The sequence below is a fragment of the Pseudopodoces humilis genome, chromosome 4 (genome assembly GCF_049639895.1).
Source record: "Pseudopodoces humilis isolate 2021_Gansu_Grassland_sample_001 chromosome 4, ASM4963989v1, whole genome shotgun sequence".
Taxonomy (NCBI): Eukaryota; Metazoa; Chordata; class Aves; order Passeriformes; family Paridae; genus Pseudopodoces; species Pseudopodoces humilis.
This window is the reverse complement of record NC_142203.1, coordinates 20807796-20820620: the sequence shown is the minus strand read 5'-3', so window position 1 is coordinate 20820620 and position 12825 is coordinate 20807796. Positions and strand designations below refer to the sequence as shown.

General features: G+C 37.5%; 1 protein-coding gene across 1 annotated transcript in view; it reads right to left on the bottom strand.

Annotated features, from left to right (window-relative positions):
• The window catches only part of HSD17B4 (hydroxysteroid 17-beta dehydrogenase 4), a 57091-nt gene that overhangs the window by 42148 nt on the left and 2118 nt on the right, over nucleotides 1-12825 (bottom strand). The window contains exons 2-8 of the mRNA XM_014257103.2: nucleotides 11986-12039; nucleotides 7720-7827; nucleotides 7135-7194; nucleotides 6076-6097; nucleotides 5929-5975; nucleotides 5106-5190; nucleotides 2106-2293 (exon numbers count right to left, since the gene is read on the bottom strand). Coding sequence (XP_014112578.1) covers nucleotides 2106-2293; nucleotides 5106-5190; nucleotides 5929-5975; nucleotides 6076-6097; nucleotides 7135-7194; nucleotides 7720-7827; nucleotides 11986-12039 — 564 coding nt within the window. The remainder of the gene's footprint in view (nucleotides 1-2105; nucleotides 2294-5105; nucleotides 5191-5928; nucleotides 5976-6075; nucleotides 6098-7134; nucleotides 7195-7719; nucleotides 7828-11985; nucleotides 12040-12825) is intronic.

Below are 12825 nucleotides of genomic sequence, written 5' to 3'. Positions count from 1 at the left end.
TAGATATGACATTACAAAGATAATTGCAGCTGCTGATTGTTTAAGAATTATCTCATTTGGAAATTCTGATTTTTCTAAATAATATAGAGAATTATCAGCCCTGCCAAATTTACATATCTATCCTATTCTGGGATTTTCGTGACATCTACCACAATAGAAAGCTATCTGAAAATTGAGACATTGTCATGGAACAGTGTGGTTGTCCAGGCAGCTCTTATCACATATCTATATATCACGTATTCTATACACTGTCTGAACAATAACTTTGCTTAATTTCCCTTTTCAGCTTTTAGAATATTATTTCAACAGCAGTAGCTATATAGCTGTTTCTTAGCTAAAGGTCATCAAGCATTTTCAATTATATCCAGATTTTCCCAGATAAAGACCTAGGAAAACTTTCATTAAAAGTACTCCTTTAATAGCAAAACTAAACAGAAGCTCATTTTTAAGAATGAGAATGAGCACAAAAGTAGAAGAAAGCTATTAGAAGAATTCCATTTAACATGACATGTTGTAAGTGCATAGCAAGCCTCTTAGGTTTTTCCAAGGTATTCCACTTTATGCCACACATAATTTAGTCTTAAAATCTGTCTCTATACTACTATCATTAATGCTTGTAATCCACTCTTAAATAATTGAAAATTATTAAATTAAATTTCAAATTAAATTTTAAAAAAATTTTAAAAATTTAAAAAAACCTCACAACCACACAAAAGATGCAATCTGCATTTAAGAGTTCTTAGCAAGAACAAGAATATGTGGGTCAAGTTGAACATACATAACCATGTATAGCAATGTACAGCAGCGAGAAAGCATGGGTGTCTACAGACATCTGAAGACAAAAAGCAAAATCCTGACTAAGATAACAAAGGTAATTTGGTAAGACATCTGAAAATGTTTTTAAAGTTGTGGTGTTCAAATCTTTTGAGAGTATTTGAACAACTGGAGACGGATTGAGTGAACAAGACAAGAAATAAATCACCAGAGCTTGTAAGTACTTACAGAGAGAACAAAGGATCTCACTCTACTTAAAATGACTAAGAAAGAAAACTATGAGGTATTTTTTATTTTTTATCATCCTATGTAGATTAAATACCTTCAGAACTTGCCAGCTCCTTTTTTCCATTTTACACTGCATGCTTCATGTATTTGGATCTTCTATAAACAATTGTAATAAATCACTGGAACCTACAACCTATAAGACTGTTCTTTAACAGTCATAACCACCTGGATTATTTACATCAAAATCTGGCTACTTCAGTCAAACAAAATCAAACATTCAATCTGTGTAAAATGTACAAAATATATTACTCTCCAATACCCTGTCTATCAGCCTGATGAATGTGATGATTTCCTTGGCTTTGAAATCTGCCTGTCATAAAGGAAAAGATGGTCAGAAGTAAAATGAAATAGGCTAATTCTAGAAGATTTCCTGAGAGCAAATAGTTCTAACAGACCTTTTTTGTTAACAAGTTCTTTTTCTTTTTGTCTTTTGCCAAAGTAATTAGTCAGTCTATTTATCCTAAATTTACACTTATACACAACTGTCTCCTAAAATGTTCCTTGCACTGAACTTCCCCATGCAGTACTCTGTCAAACCTGTTCAAACATTCAAAGATTAGTAGCTGTGCAAGAAAGAAAAATTAGGCAACCCAGTTACTATAATCTCTTGCTGATCATGGAACCACTAAGTACACACATGACACGTTGTGCAAAAACACAGTATTTTGCAATTAGATAATATTGCAACAAGTGCAGACACCTTATGCACATACCTGCTGTCCCATGTGATAAAACAAACAAGCCTTTCCACTAGTGTAGGAGGATCTTGGAAGAGATTACAACAAAGAGCCTTGCCACATGAAATTGCTTTTGCAAATGAGAAAACTTGCTTCATATCTTGTGGCAGAAAGTAAGAATTCCTCACAACAGACAAAGCAGTAAGTAAGCAAGTAAGTTGACAGTTCAAGGACAAAAAGGTAGTAGGAACAATGAATGGGTAGTACATGAAGTGTGAAGGACTCACATTTTCTAAGAGGTAAGAAAGTTTGTTGTGTTTCAATTCACTGAAAAATATCAGTACACGTAGACCTTAAATTATTCACCTTGTGGCATGACAGTCTGGGTCAGCCTGGATCCAGCAGTAGGAGCAATTGTGTTGCAGTGGATGTTATACTTCCGCCCTTCAATTGCAATTGTGTTTGCAAGACCCAAAAGGCCAAGTTTTGCAGCACTGTAGTTTGCCTGACCAAAGTTTCCATATATTCCAGCAGCTGAGGATGTCATAATTATTCTTAGGGAAGAAGAGAGGAAAAAAACAAAATTAATTATTTCTTCAAGTTATCTGATTCTACGTAACAGCATTTACCAGCTCTGGCATTATGGTCTCCATATTCCACAAAGTATAGTATGCAATATTAAAAGATTATTTGTTGATTTTGCTAACAATCAGGTAACTATTTAATGTTTGGTGTTTGGATAGCAAACATCTCACAAATTATGCATTAGCAGAGTAGCAGAAAACTAACAAAATCATGAGGCTTTCTGAGTGATAAAACAGCTAGGAATTATTATCTCAGTGATAATACATACTAGGAAAGACATTCTGTGACACTGGGTCCCACAGAGAGAAAATTTCATTTATATCTGCATTTCAGGTGGTATTATTCTTACAACTAATAAAAGGTTTCAACACTCAGAAGAAAATTAATTTACTGAAAATTACTCCCCTTAATATTGTCTACCTGGTAATATCTGAAGATCAATTCTCACAGAATTCACCTTCAAAGAATTCTAATATGCATTAAATGCATGACAGAAGAAGACAGGAAAGGAAAGTCTTGCTCTTTGCTGTTCCCATTATTGCTTTGGAGGTGACCGAACTGCTCACATGAGAGCTCTAAAACCACTGCAGTTCACAGCTGGTTTGAGGCAAGAAAATGTTGTGCTGCAGGTGATCTCAATTCAAAAGAAATACATCTACATCTTCACTTTTAAAGGAAGCCTGTCGTGGCTTGACACTGGCCAAATGATGGGCACTGACAAAGCTCACCTCGTTCACCCTCCCTTGCCAGAGCTGGGCAAAGGAGAGAAAAAAAATTAATGAAAGGTTCATTAGTTGAGATAAGGAGCAGGAGAAAATACTCCCAAGGGCAAAACAGGCTCAACTTAAAGGTATAAAGTGAATTTATTACTAACAGAGACAGAGAAGGATAATGAAAAGTAAAATAAGCCCTTTTCTTCCCTCAGCCCCTCCCTCCTTCCCACTGTCAGCACAAGGAGACAGGGCATGGTGGTTTCGTCAGTTCATCACCAAGATTTTCTTCTGCTGCTCTGGGAGAGGAGTCCTTCCCCTGAGGCCATGGGGTCCCTCCCTCGGGAGACAGTTCTCTGTGAACTTCTCTGGCATGGGTCCACTCTCACAAGCAGCAGTCTCGCCAAAACTGCTGCAATATGAGTCTCATGGGCAGACAGTCCTCCCAAACTGCTGTGGCACAGGTCACTCTTCCACAGGGTGCATCCTCCAAGTACAGGCTGCTCCAGCCTGGAAGCAGGGCCTCCTCTCTCTACCAGATCTTCCACTGGATCACAGCCTCCTCCAGGAATGCACCTGCTCCAGCCTGGGCACTTCCCCAAGGTCTGCAGGTGGATCTCTGCATCCCCTATGGATCCCCACGGGCTGCAGGGCACAGCTGCTGCACCATGGTCCTCACCATGGCCTGCAGAGGAATCTTGGCTCTGGAGCACCTCCTCCCCTCCTTCTCCACTGACCTTGGTGTCTCCATGTCATTTCCCTCAGATGTTCTCACCTCCTCCTCTTCTCAGTGTATAAAAAACTATGTGTCCTTTTATTCTGATTTTCTTCTTAAATCTGTTATCACAGAGGCGTTACCATCCCCTCTAGCTGGCCCAGCCTTGGCCAGCAACATGTCCATCTTCAGAGCCATACAGGATAGGCTCTGCTGGACATGGTGGAAGCTTCCAGAGTTTCACACAGAGGCCACCTCTTTGATCCCGCCACAACCAAAACCAAGTCATGCAAAACCAACACAAAGCCTTATCTGTGTAATTCTGTTCAAATCTACTTGTAAACACACTGCATCAATATATCAACATATATTTCACATTTTTTATCTGCCTCACTGCCAATACTCTAATGTTTTTAATCCAAGTAAAGAGATGTGTTGCAAGTACTGGTTCAATATGACGAAGAAAAACTACAAAAAGCTATATAAAGCAGGCATTTTGCAGATGGCACATGTCTATCCATAAAGTGCAGAAACACTCCCTAACACTGTTATCTTAGCAAATACAGAAAAGGAGACAAAGGAAGCATTTTCCTAAATGGATGCAATTCTAGAATTAAGCTGTTTCTGAAGAAATAATTTAATTTTAAACTCCCAGACTTAAGACTTCCGCTAAGACTTCCTCGCAGTTCACTTCCCTGGATGAGAATGAATGTTATTTAGGTCACAGGATGAGAAAACAACTCACACAGTTTTCAACATGTGGGTACAGTTAAGATTAATATAATCAGTGCTTTGATAAGATTTTTGATAAAGTCACAAAAATTAAAATTATGATCTGATTTCACTGCACTGTTTTTGAGTTAACAGTAATACATACCAAAACAAACTAAGAACACTCCCATAAAAGTACATTTGTCCAAAGGGTTAAAACTGGCAAACAAAGAAAACTCATGACAACCAAACACCAAACAAAAACACCCATGACCTACGAGCAGAATTGTATGTACTAGTCATTTGAGTAAGAAGGAGCGGAACAAGTGTCCCTAAAACTTGCAGTAACATACAACTAACAAACACTTCTAACCAGTCCTCATTAACAGAAATGCTATTTTTACATTGCTACAACTTCTGCTTGGGAGAGTCAGAAAAACACATTTAAATGTACTGGAAAAAAAACTTTAAACATTGGGCTGAGGAAGTGGAGAAGTGGAATCAGAACTGAAAAGCCATTTGAACTGATTTTGCTTCACCCTTGAGAAAGTGAAAGAAAAGAATGCAACTCTTCCTTCACTGTTTGGGCATGCATCAGTCTCTTATACACTACTGAAAAATGCAAAACAGAAGACACATTTTTACCTGCCAAATTTCTGATTTTTCATATGATTCCATGCAGCTCGGGTGACCAGGAATGATCCCCTCAAATGAATTCTGTGAATTATATCTAGGAACAAATTGATGTAATTTAGTAATTCCAGGATTTTTCTCCAAATTTGAAATGCACCATGTTCCTTAGTAACAAAAATGCACCCTCTTCACACTCTGAAACCGTTACTAAAAGTATGATGGGGTTTTTTTCCTTTTTTTTGTCTTGACAGACCATTTGTGAGTACTTGCCTGAACATACACTGATTATGAAGGTGCTGCCCATATACAACTGCTCTGTACAGGATGGAGCTCTCCTGTACAGAATTCAAAAGCATTCAAAATTCCTGCACTTAAGGAGACTCAGACAAGAACTACAGAAGATAGACTATCTTTGTAAAAGTCTCCTCCACTGTCTTATCACCCTCTACCACCTCACTGAAGGTTTTGCTTTTTCTTTTTTTCTGGGTCTTTTAAGCCTGTTTAGTATTCATCCACTCCGTGCTGGCACTAGGAATGTTCTGCTCACAAAAAACTATTGTGTGTAATTCATATGGCTCTTTCACTTATTCCATTTGGCAACCAGGAGAGGGAGGAAAAGCCCTTCTTCCCCTTTGGAACTACATACACCTACCATGCATTGCAACACAGACCTGGTTTGCACACTGAACACAAGCAGCTTGCCACTAAGCTTGCATGGCAGAAGGTAAGCCTTCCCTGCCTTCTCTTCTTTCTCGTTCCCGTGGGAGGGATGTACATGTCACCGTTCACCTTTCACACACAAGTACACTTTGAAGTAATTTTGAAATCAACTCACCCCAATCGTCATCACTTATCCGAACAAATGAACGGTCTCTCAGGATCCTAAAATGCGACATTAGGAAAATAAACACAAGATCAACATTTGTTTACACAAAAGGGACAGCCCACACACAAACAGGACAAAACCCTCAGGTATACTCACCCAGCATTGTTTATAACAATATCTGAAATAAAAAAAGGAAACTAACTCAATGCTCTGATAAAATACAAGCTTGTTTCTACTTTTCACCCACTTCCAAATATATACAGAGAAGAATACTGGACATATACATCATATTACATATATTCAATAGCTCTTTGTCCTGATTATTTAATTCTACCCTTGGATGATAATTACAACACAATACTTCAGGAGAGGCAAGTCTTAACCTGACAGGGACCTCAATGGGACAAAGCCTGAAAGGGAGGCATAGCCGTTAAGTGCTGGCTGCCTAGGAATCAAATACCTGCAGGATGCAGCCATCCTGCACAGTTTCAAAGCCTGCTTTGAATTTCAAAATGCCCCAATTATGCAGTTTGCACCACCATCTTTGTTGCAGTGAGCGAACCAAATGCCCAAATAAAACCTAAAAGAACTACAGAGTTACAAATCTGATAAAGCAAGCTGGATCATAAAAATTTCTTGTCAGATATATAATTAGGTTCCTGTTGGATTTGATTATGTGTACTTTTAGACATTTAACCCTGAGTTGAAATCACCAACTGGTTTTAAATAGTGGCAATCACATGGCTAAAAAGAACTTTAATTGTTAGATAAAATATCCCAGGGTTTTCTTTTTTCATTTCTGTTAATGCATTTTGACCTTTTGTAAGCAGAAGAGCTTCCAAAACATGAAATGTTGCTCTCAGCAATATTATTTATGCTAATTCTATGCAGCTAGTTTTAACACTTCACAGACTCTGTGCTTTGTGATAGAAATTGCTAACCATTATTGAAGTTCCAAAATTCTGAAGGGCAGGAAAGTAAGAATCATATACTAAGCTTTAAACTTCTGCTAAAACCACCAAAAAACTAAGAAAAGTTGACCGTTCAGATTAAAAGCTGAAAGCCCCTTATTCAGATTTCACTGACTACAGGCATCAAGGGCTGGTGAGTACTACTATTGTCAAAACTTATTTCATACACATATGTTGTTAATTGCACTGCTTATAATGCCTTTGCACTTGCAAGTAAGTTTCAACATGAATTCAGCAACTGTACCTATTCTCCCAAAAGCCTCAAGGGCTGACTTCACAAGCTTTTCACCATCTTCCACGGAATCTGTAAGAAAAAAGTACAAATTTTCTAATAAAATTAACTGGATACACTGCACTTCCAGGATATTAACAACTAATTGCACAGAGCTAAGAAAAATAAATTGTGAACAGCCCCAGTGAAAACTAAATTCAAATCCAGCCATTATCTGCATGTGGCCTAAAGCAAATCCCACAATGTAAGTCTAAATAGTACATTTGTCATTGCAAGAAAAAAAATGAAGCAAAGCAAGCAAGAACTATCCATTCCCATTTTGCCTCTGAAAACCATGGATGGACAGCTGCTTAATACTTCAATGTTAAAAAATCAGATAAAAGAGAAGGGCACTGGTAGACAAATCTTAATTAAAAGAAGCAATTAGTGCACTTGCTTTTACTATCTGCCTCCCCATTCCACATGCTATTACACCTGTTTAATGTATGTTATTGGTAAGCTGGCAGTAGTCTTTCACTAAGCAGCATCAACTTTTCATTTAGCATGACCACAATTCCTACAGATAAAGCATTACACTCATCTGGAAAAATAACATACCATAATTGGGTACTGCTTTCCCTCCTTTTGCTCTGATTTCATCGACAACTTTGTCAGCAGCTGAGGAGCTTTTGCCATATCCCTTAAAATCAACTCCAAGATCATTCACTGCACAACAAAGAAATGAAATTTTTGTTGTTAACAGACTTCATCTGTTGATGAATTCATGGTCTTACCTCATTATCACACTGGAGGTTATAAGGAGTATTAATAGAGCCTGCTGCATCTGGATCTTACCGAAAATCACAGATGACAAGAGAAAAACAGTAGGACATATGATTATTTCTTTTAAAGCAGTGCAACATACATTATCCTTTTTCTTTAAATAATGGGGAAAACAGAATCTTTTTCCCCCCCTTCACCATATATTATTGCTTGCCCTGCCCAGGCTACCTCTGTAATTGTGTTGCAGTTCAGAGATTAAGATCTAGATTACACCCCAATCATAACCAATTTATTCCAGTCTCTAAGTACTGCATGAACCGTAAGCAAGACTGGCAAGACTTTGTTCCTGTTTAATAGAGTAGCTAAACTGTTACCAGTCAACACCACCATAGAAGAGATCCAGCAGTCTGAACAAAGTGACAAGTGCCTGCTCTGGAGCTTCAGATCCTGCTCCTGTGGAGCAGGCCCACCTGACACACAGAGCTATTCCAGGCTGCACTCCACACTGGAGCACGAGCCACTAGTGCCAGCTGGAATGCTCTGTTGCCACACTCTGCTGCACTCCTGTATTTGCACATCCCACAGCTTCACAGAACTACCAGGAGAACAAAAACACTCCCAAAAAATCCCATGCAAAGACAAAGAACTTCAAAAAATAGTAAGAAGTTGTTTAAATGGGCTGAAAATGGAACTGTAAGAAAGCCAGAACTGACTGAATTTACATGCAACACTGGTATTCTGCTGAACAGTCTTTTGCTATGGTGAATTCCAGCTTTCTGCCTTCTAACCTCAAGAAGCCAGACACTGTGAAACCCACAAGATATGCAGGATATTCTTGCTGGTCTTGATGAAAAACAACAATGCTAAGTCTGTTCTACCATGACAAAATGAAACAGACCCATTTGGTGTTTTTTTTGGTGTTTTTTTGTTTCTTTTTTTAACTCTCCATGTAAACAGAAACACAACTTGCAGGACACACCGCAAAATCACTCTGTATTATTCCGATCAAGAAGTCTCATCTAGAACACTATACTCAGCTCTGTGTGCAGCACTTCAAGAGAAATGTAGAAACATGGGAGACAATTTGTGAGTAAATAAAAATGCCAAAGTCCAGAAGGAGCATCAAAAGGGGAGAGACATGACAACATGTCAAAAAAAACAGAAGAAACAACCAACAATCAACAAACCAAACCAAACCCAAAAAAATATCCAGCCTGAAGCAGAAAGTACAAGTACCTTAACAGACTGATGAAAAAAATGAAGACAAAATCTCCAAACTAATAGATCAAAATCTAACAATTCAAACATGCAGCCAACACAATTCAAGTGAAGCATTAAGGTAAATTTCTAAGTGTAGTGATGTGTTAGGATAGGCAACACAGGCAGACTGCTCAGTCTGCAACATCCATGATATTAAAGGAAAGCAAGTCAGGAACAACACAGAAAGAAGAGTGAACAATTTGGGTGGTAAACATATGCAAACCATTCAGTCTTGTTAAGACCTTACAACTCTCTGATACAGCCAAGTTTATAAATTCTTATCCCACACTTCAATAGTAATTTGCTGACAAAAACTTAATTAAATATTTGGTAAAATTTTAAGAGGTGGCAAAGTACCTTAGGCCAAGCACAGGCACTAATGGAGTTGAAACAAAAATGAGTATGCAAGAAAGAGTTGAGCTATTCTAGGCTTTGAAATAGTAGCTCCATGAGTGTGACAGAGAAAAAAAAACAACAACCTAACAACAAAATAGACAAATAACATTATTTTAAGCCCAAACTTTACATCATGCAATTTTCAGTTGAAAACACGCAGTCAAAAAGTGACGAAGTCTGTAGTAGTAGTGGCAGAGCATAGTTATAGTCTGAACCTTGGAGAAGATTTCCTCTAAGGCTATGAGTGTGTCCTTAGCAGAGTAGCAGAAGCAAATCTGAAGGGTGAAACAGTTGGTACAGAGCACCTGACATCTACAGTACAAGTTTTTTTAAGCAATAAACCACCTGATTTCTTGCAATATTCTGGTGTAACAAACCAAACACACGTGAACAGTGTAGGTGTGCTTATAGATTGCATTTTCTGGTTTGTTTTTTAAAGGACTCAGGCAATTCAATACCATTTCACTATGCAAACAATAATACAAGTAAGATACAAGTCAGGAGAGATGCTTCAAAAGCATGAGTCTAAACGAAAACAGCAGCACAAGAGCCTCAGATAGACCAGAAGAAACAGTAGGTCTGGAAATAACATAGGATGTAAGACAAAAGCAAATCATCCCTTCTTCCTGCTTTCAACTCTTCCTGATGAGAGGCATGAAAGAGATAAAGAATGACAAAAAACAGTGGTAGCAGACAGCTTTTGGGTGATGAGAACAGAGAGTTTTCCACCTAGGTTGCTCTTGTCAATCTAACCACACCAACAGCAACTCACTCAACAGAGATGCAGGTGAACAAAGGTGTCAAGTTGTTCTTCAAACTACTCAAAATATTCCTCCAGAGTATGTGATCACTGTTCTTACAACACACCTTCATTTCCATAACTTATGAAAGGGAACTTGTTTTAAAGAGACAAGGCAGATATGAGCCTCATATCTGCTTGAGTTTTAAAAAACTAAATGTTTATACAAGTAATTTTTCAACCCTTTTAAGTCAGAATTGTAAGAGAACAAGAGAAACAAATACAAGCATGTAGAGGTAATACTGCAAGACAAGCTGAAGTGTGGTGAAGTTTCCAAAAGGAAACAAGAAGTTGCCCTAACAGTCAATTCTTAACTTACTGTTTAGTTATTTCACAATAAGACTAAGTGATAAAGAAGCATTAGCTGTGGTCAGGGAACAAAATACATTTTCTTTCAGATCATTCTGGAAAGTCAGACCACCACCATTTACAGAGAGTCATATACAAAATATATGGACTGCTTTAGTGACATAATTTTTGTTAAATAAGAACTGGATGTGGATCATTCACATCCATGGTAAATATAGCGATTATCAAAGATGACAACATAAAGAAGGAGAAACAACCTAGATTTTCTTTGAAGCTGTCTACACACATACTCATTTTTAGCCAATGAAGTAAAACCAAACAATTTTTATGAAATTTTGTAAACTGAGACTGGGATTGTCATACAGAAAAACAGTGAGCAACTTCTTGCCCATAATCTCTTTCAACATTTTGAGTTCATGATGTGTTCATGAGTTCAAAATGTGTTGCATTTGAGTTCATATCTTGAACTCATTAACAATACCTGTACAAATTCACAGGCAGCAAAATCATAAAATCACAGAATCATTTAGGTTGGAAACATCTTGTAAAGTCAAGTCCAACCATTAACCTAACACTGCCCAGTCCAGGAGTAAACCATGTGCCACATCTACACATCTTTTAAGTACCTCCAAGGATGGTCACTCATCCACTTCCCTGGCCTGTTCCAGTGCCTGACAACCCTTTCGGTGAATAAACTTTTTCCTAAGAGTCAATCTAAAAATGGCAATGCTGACTGCTGGTGAGTACCCAAAATACACCTTAACCTTCAGGATTGCCTTGTGAGACAACATTTTTCACAACTAAAAATGCCCTGCTAAGGTTCAACCAAGGAACTACAAAACCACCAGAAATCCTTTACTGACAGATATTTGGCACAGACACCAAGACCAGACAGCTCTTCTGTCCCATGAGCCACAGAAAGAAACAATGCTATTGAGTTACATTTCAGTAACTTCTTTTTTGGGAGAAGACACTATAAGACAACATATTCACATATTTAAATGGTCATATCAGAAGCTCCTGAGCAATATTTACCTAAGACAACACACTCTCTGGCCACAGATTGCAGTAAAGACTTGTATGCATAGATGAAAGTTAAATCTAGGAAATGATCTGACTCAAACTGACTTTCCAGCAATGGTGGGCCCTTGGACAAACTTGGGCAACTTGTTTCATAAGAAAATAAAGCTTAGAATCAAAATTAAACAGCAAAAGATAAGACAGAAAACCATTAAATAACAAAGGTTACTGTCAAAAAGGGCACTGACTGTTGAATGTAAGCTATGTGAAAAAGCAAAGGTTACTGTCTAGATCAAGTTAGTTAAGATAAAACTTACCGACTACTGAAGCTCCTCTTTCAGCAAAAGCCAGAGCATATGCTCTGCCCAAACCTAGTTTTGAAAAAAAAAGAAAAAGTTAAAAAGTTAAAAACAAGAGTGAATTTGTTTCCTGAATGGACACAAACACCTTGCAGGTTCAAAGTAAAACATTATTTCCCCCAGGAGCTCAAAATATTTTATAAGAACAAAATCTAAAAGTAAACAAATAGATAAACAGTAAACAAAACTTCCAGTCAAAAGAATAAAAAACCCAAACAAACCATGCTTACTCTTTGTTATGGGATTCAAGAAAAGCATCTGGGAAAGCTGTATGCTGCTAGTTTTTGCTTGTGATAGAAAAATATATTTGAAAGGAAGAACCTTTAATGTCCTAATGTAACACTGAAGAAGGAAGAGATGTTTCAAGTTAATTAATTACTCTCTGAGTGAATAAGATACTTTCCTAGTTAAAATTAAGGTTTGAAAAAGAAACTTAACAAAATTTAACTGAAGATGTATTGAAACAATAATTTGGATACAAAGTTATACCTAATTCCTCAGTTAATCAGATACATAGTTTGCCTGTCCTAAAGACGGTCATTTCTGCACCACATACAAAAGCAAGGGTCCTAAACCTTCACTCTGACTTAGATTCTAGTTGTGTCTGAAATTCATTACAATAAATGATTTACAGATATATTATCCACTCTACCAATCAAAAGGTTTGGGGATTAATGGCACTGATCCTTTTTTTATTAATTTCTAAAAAAAAGGAGACTCGAATGATCAAAAAATGATCAGTCAGAAAAAAGTCAGAATGTAAACCGTATCTCTTCACACCTCACCAAGTCATTCAAA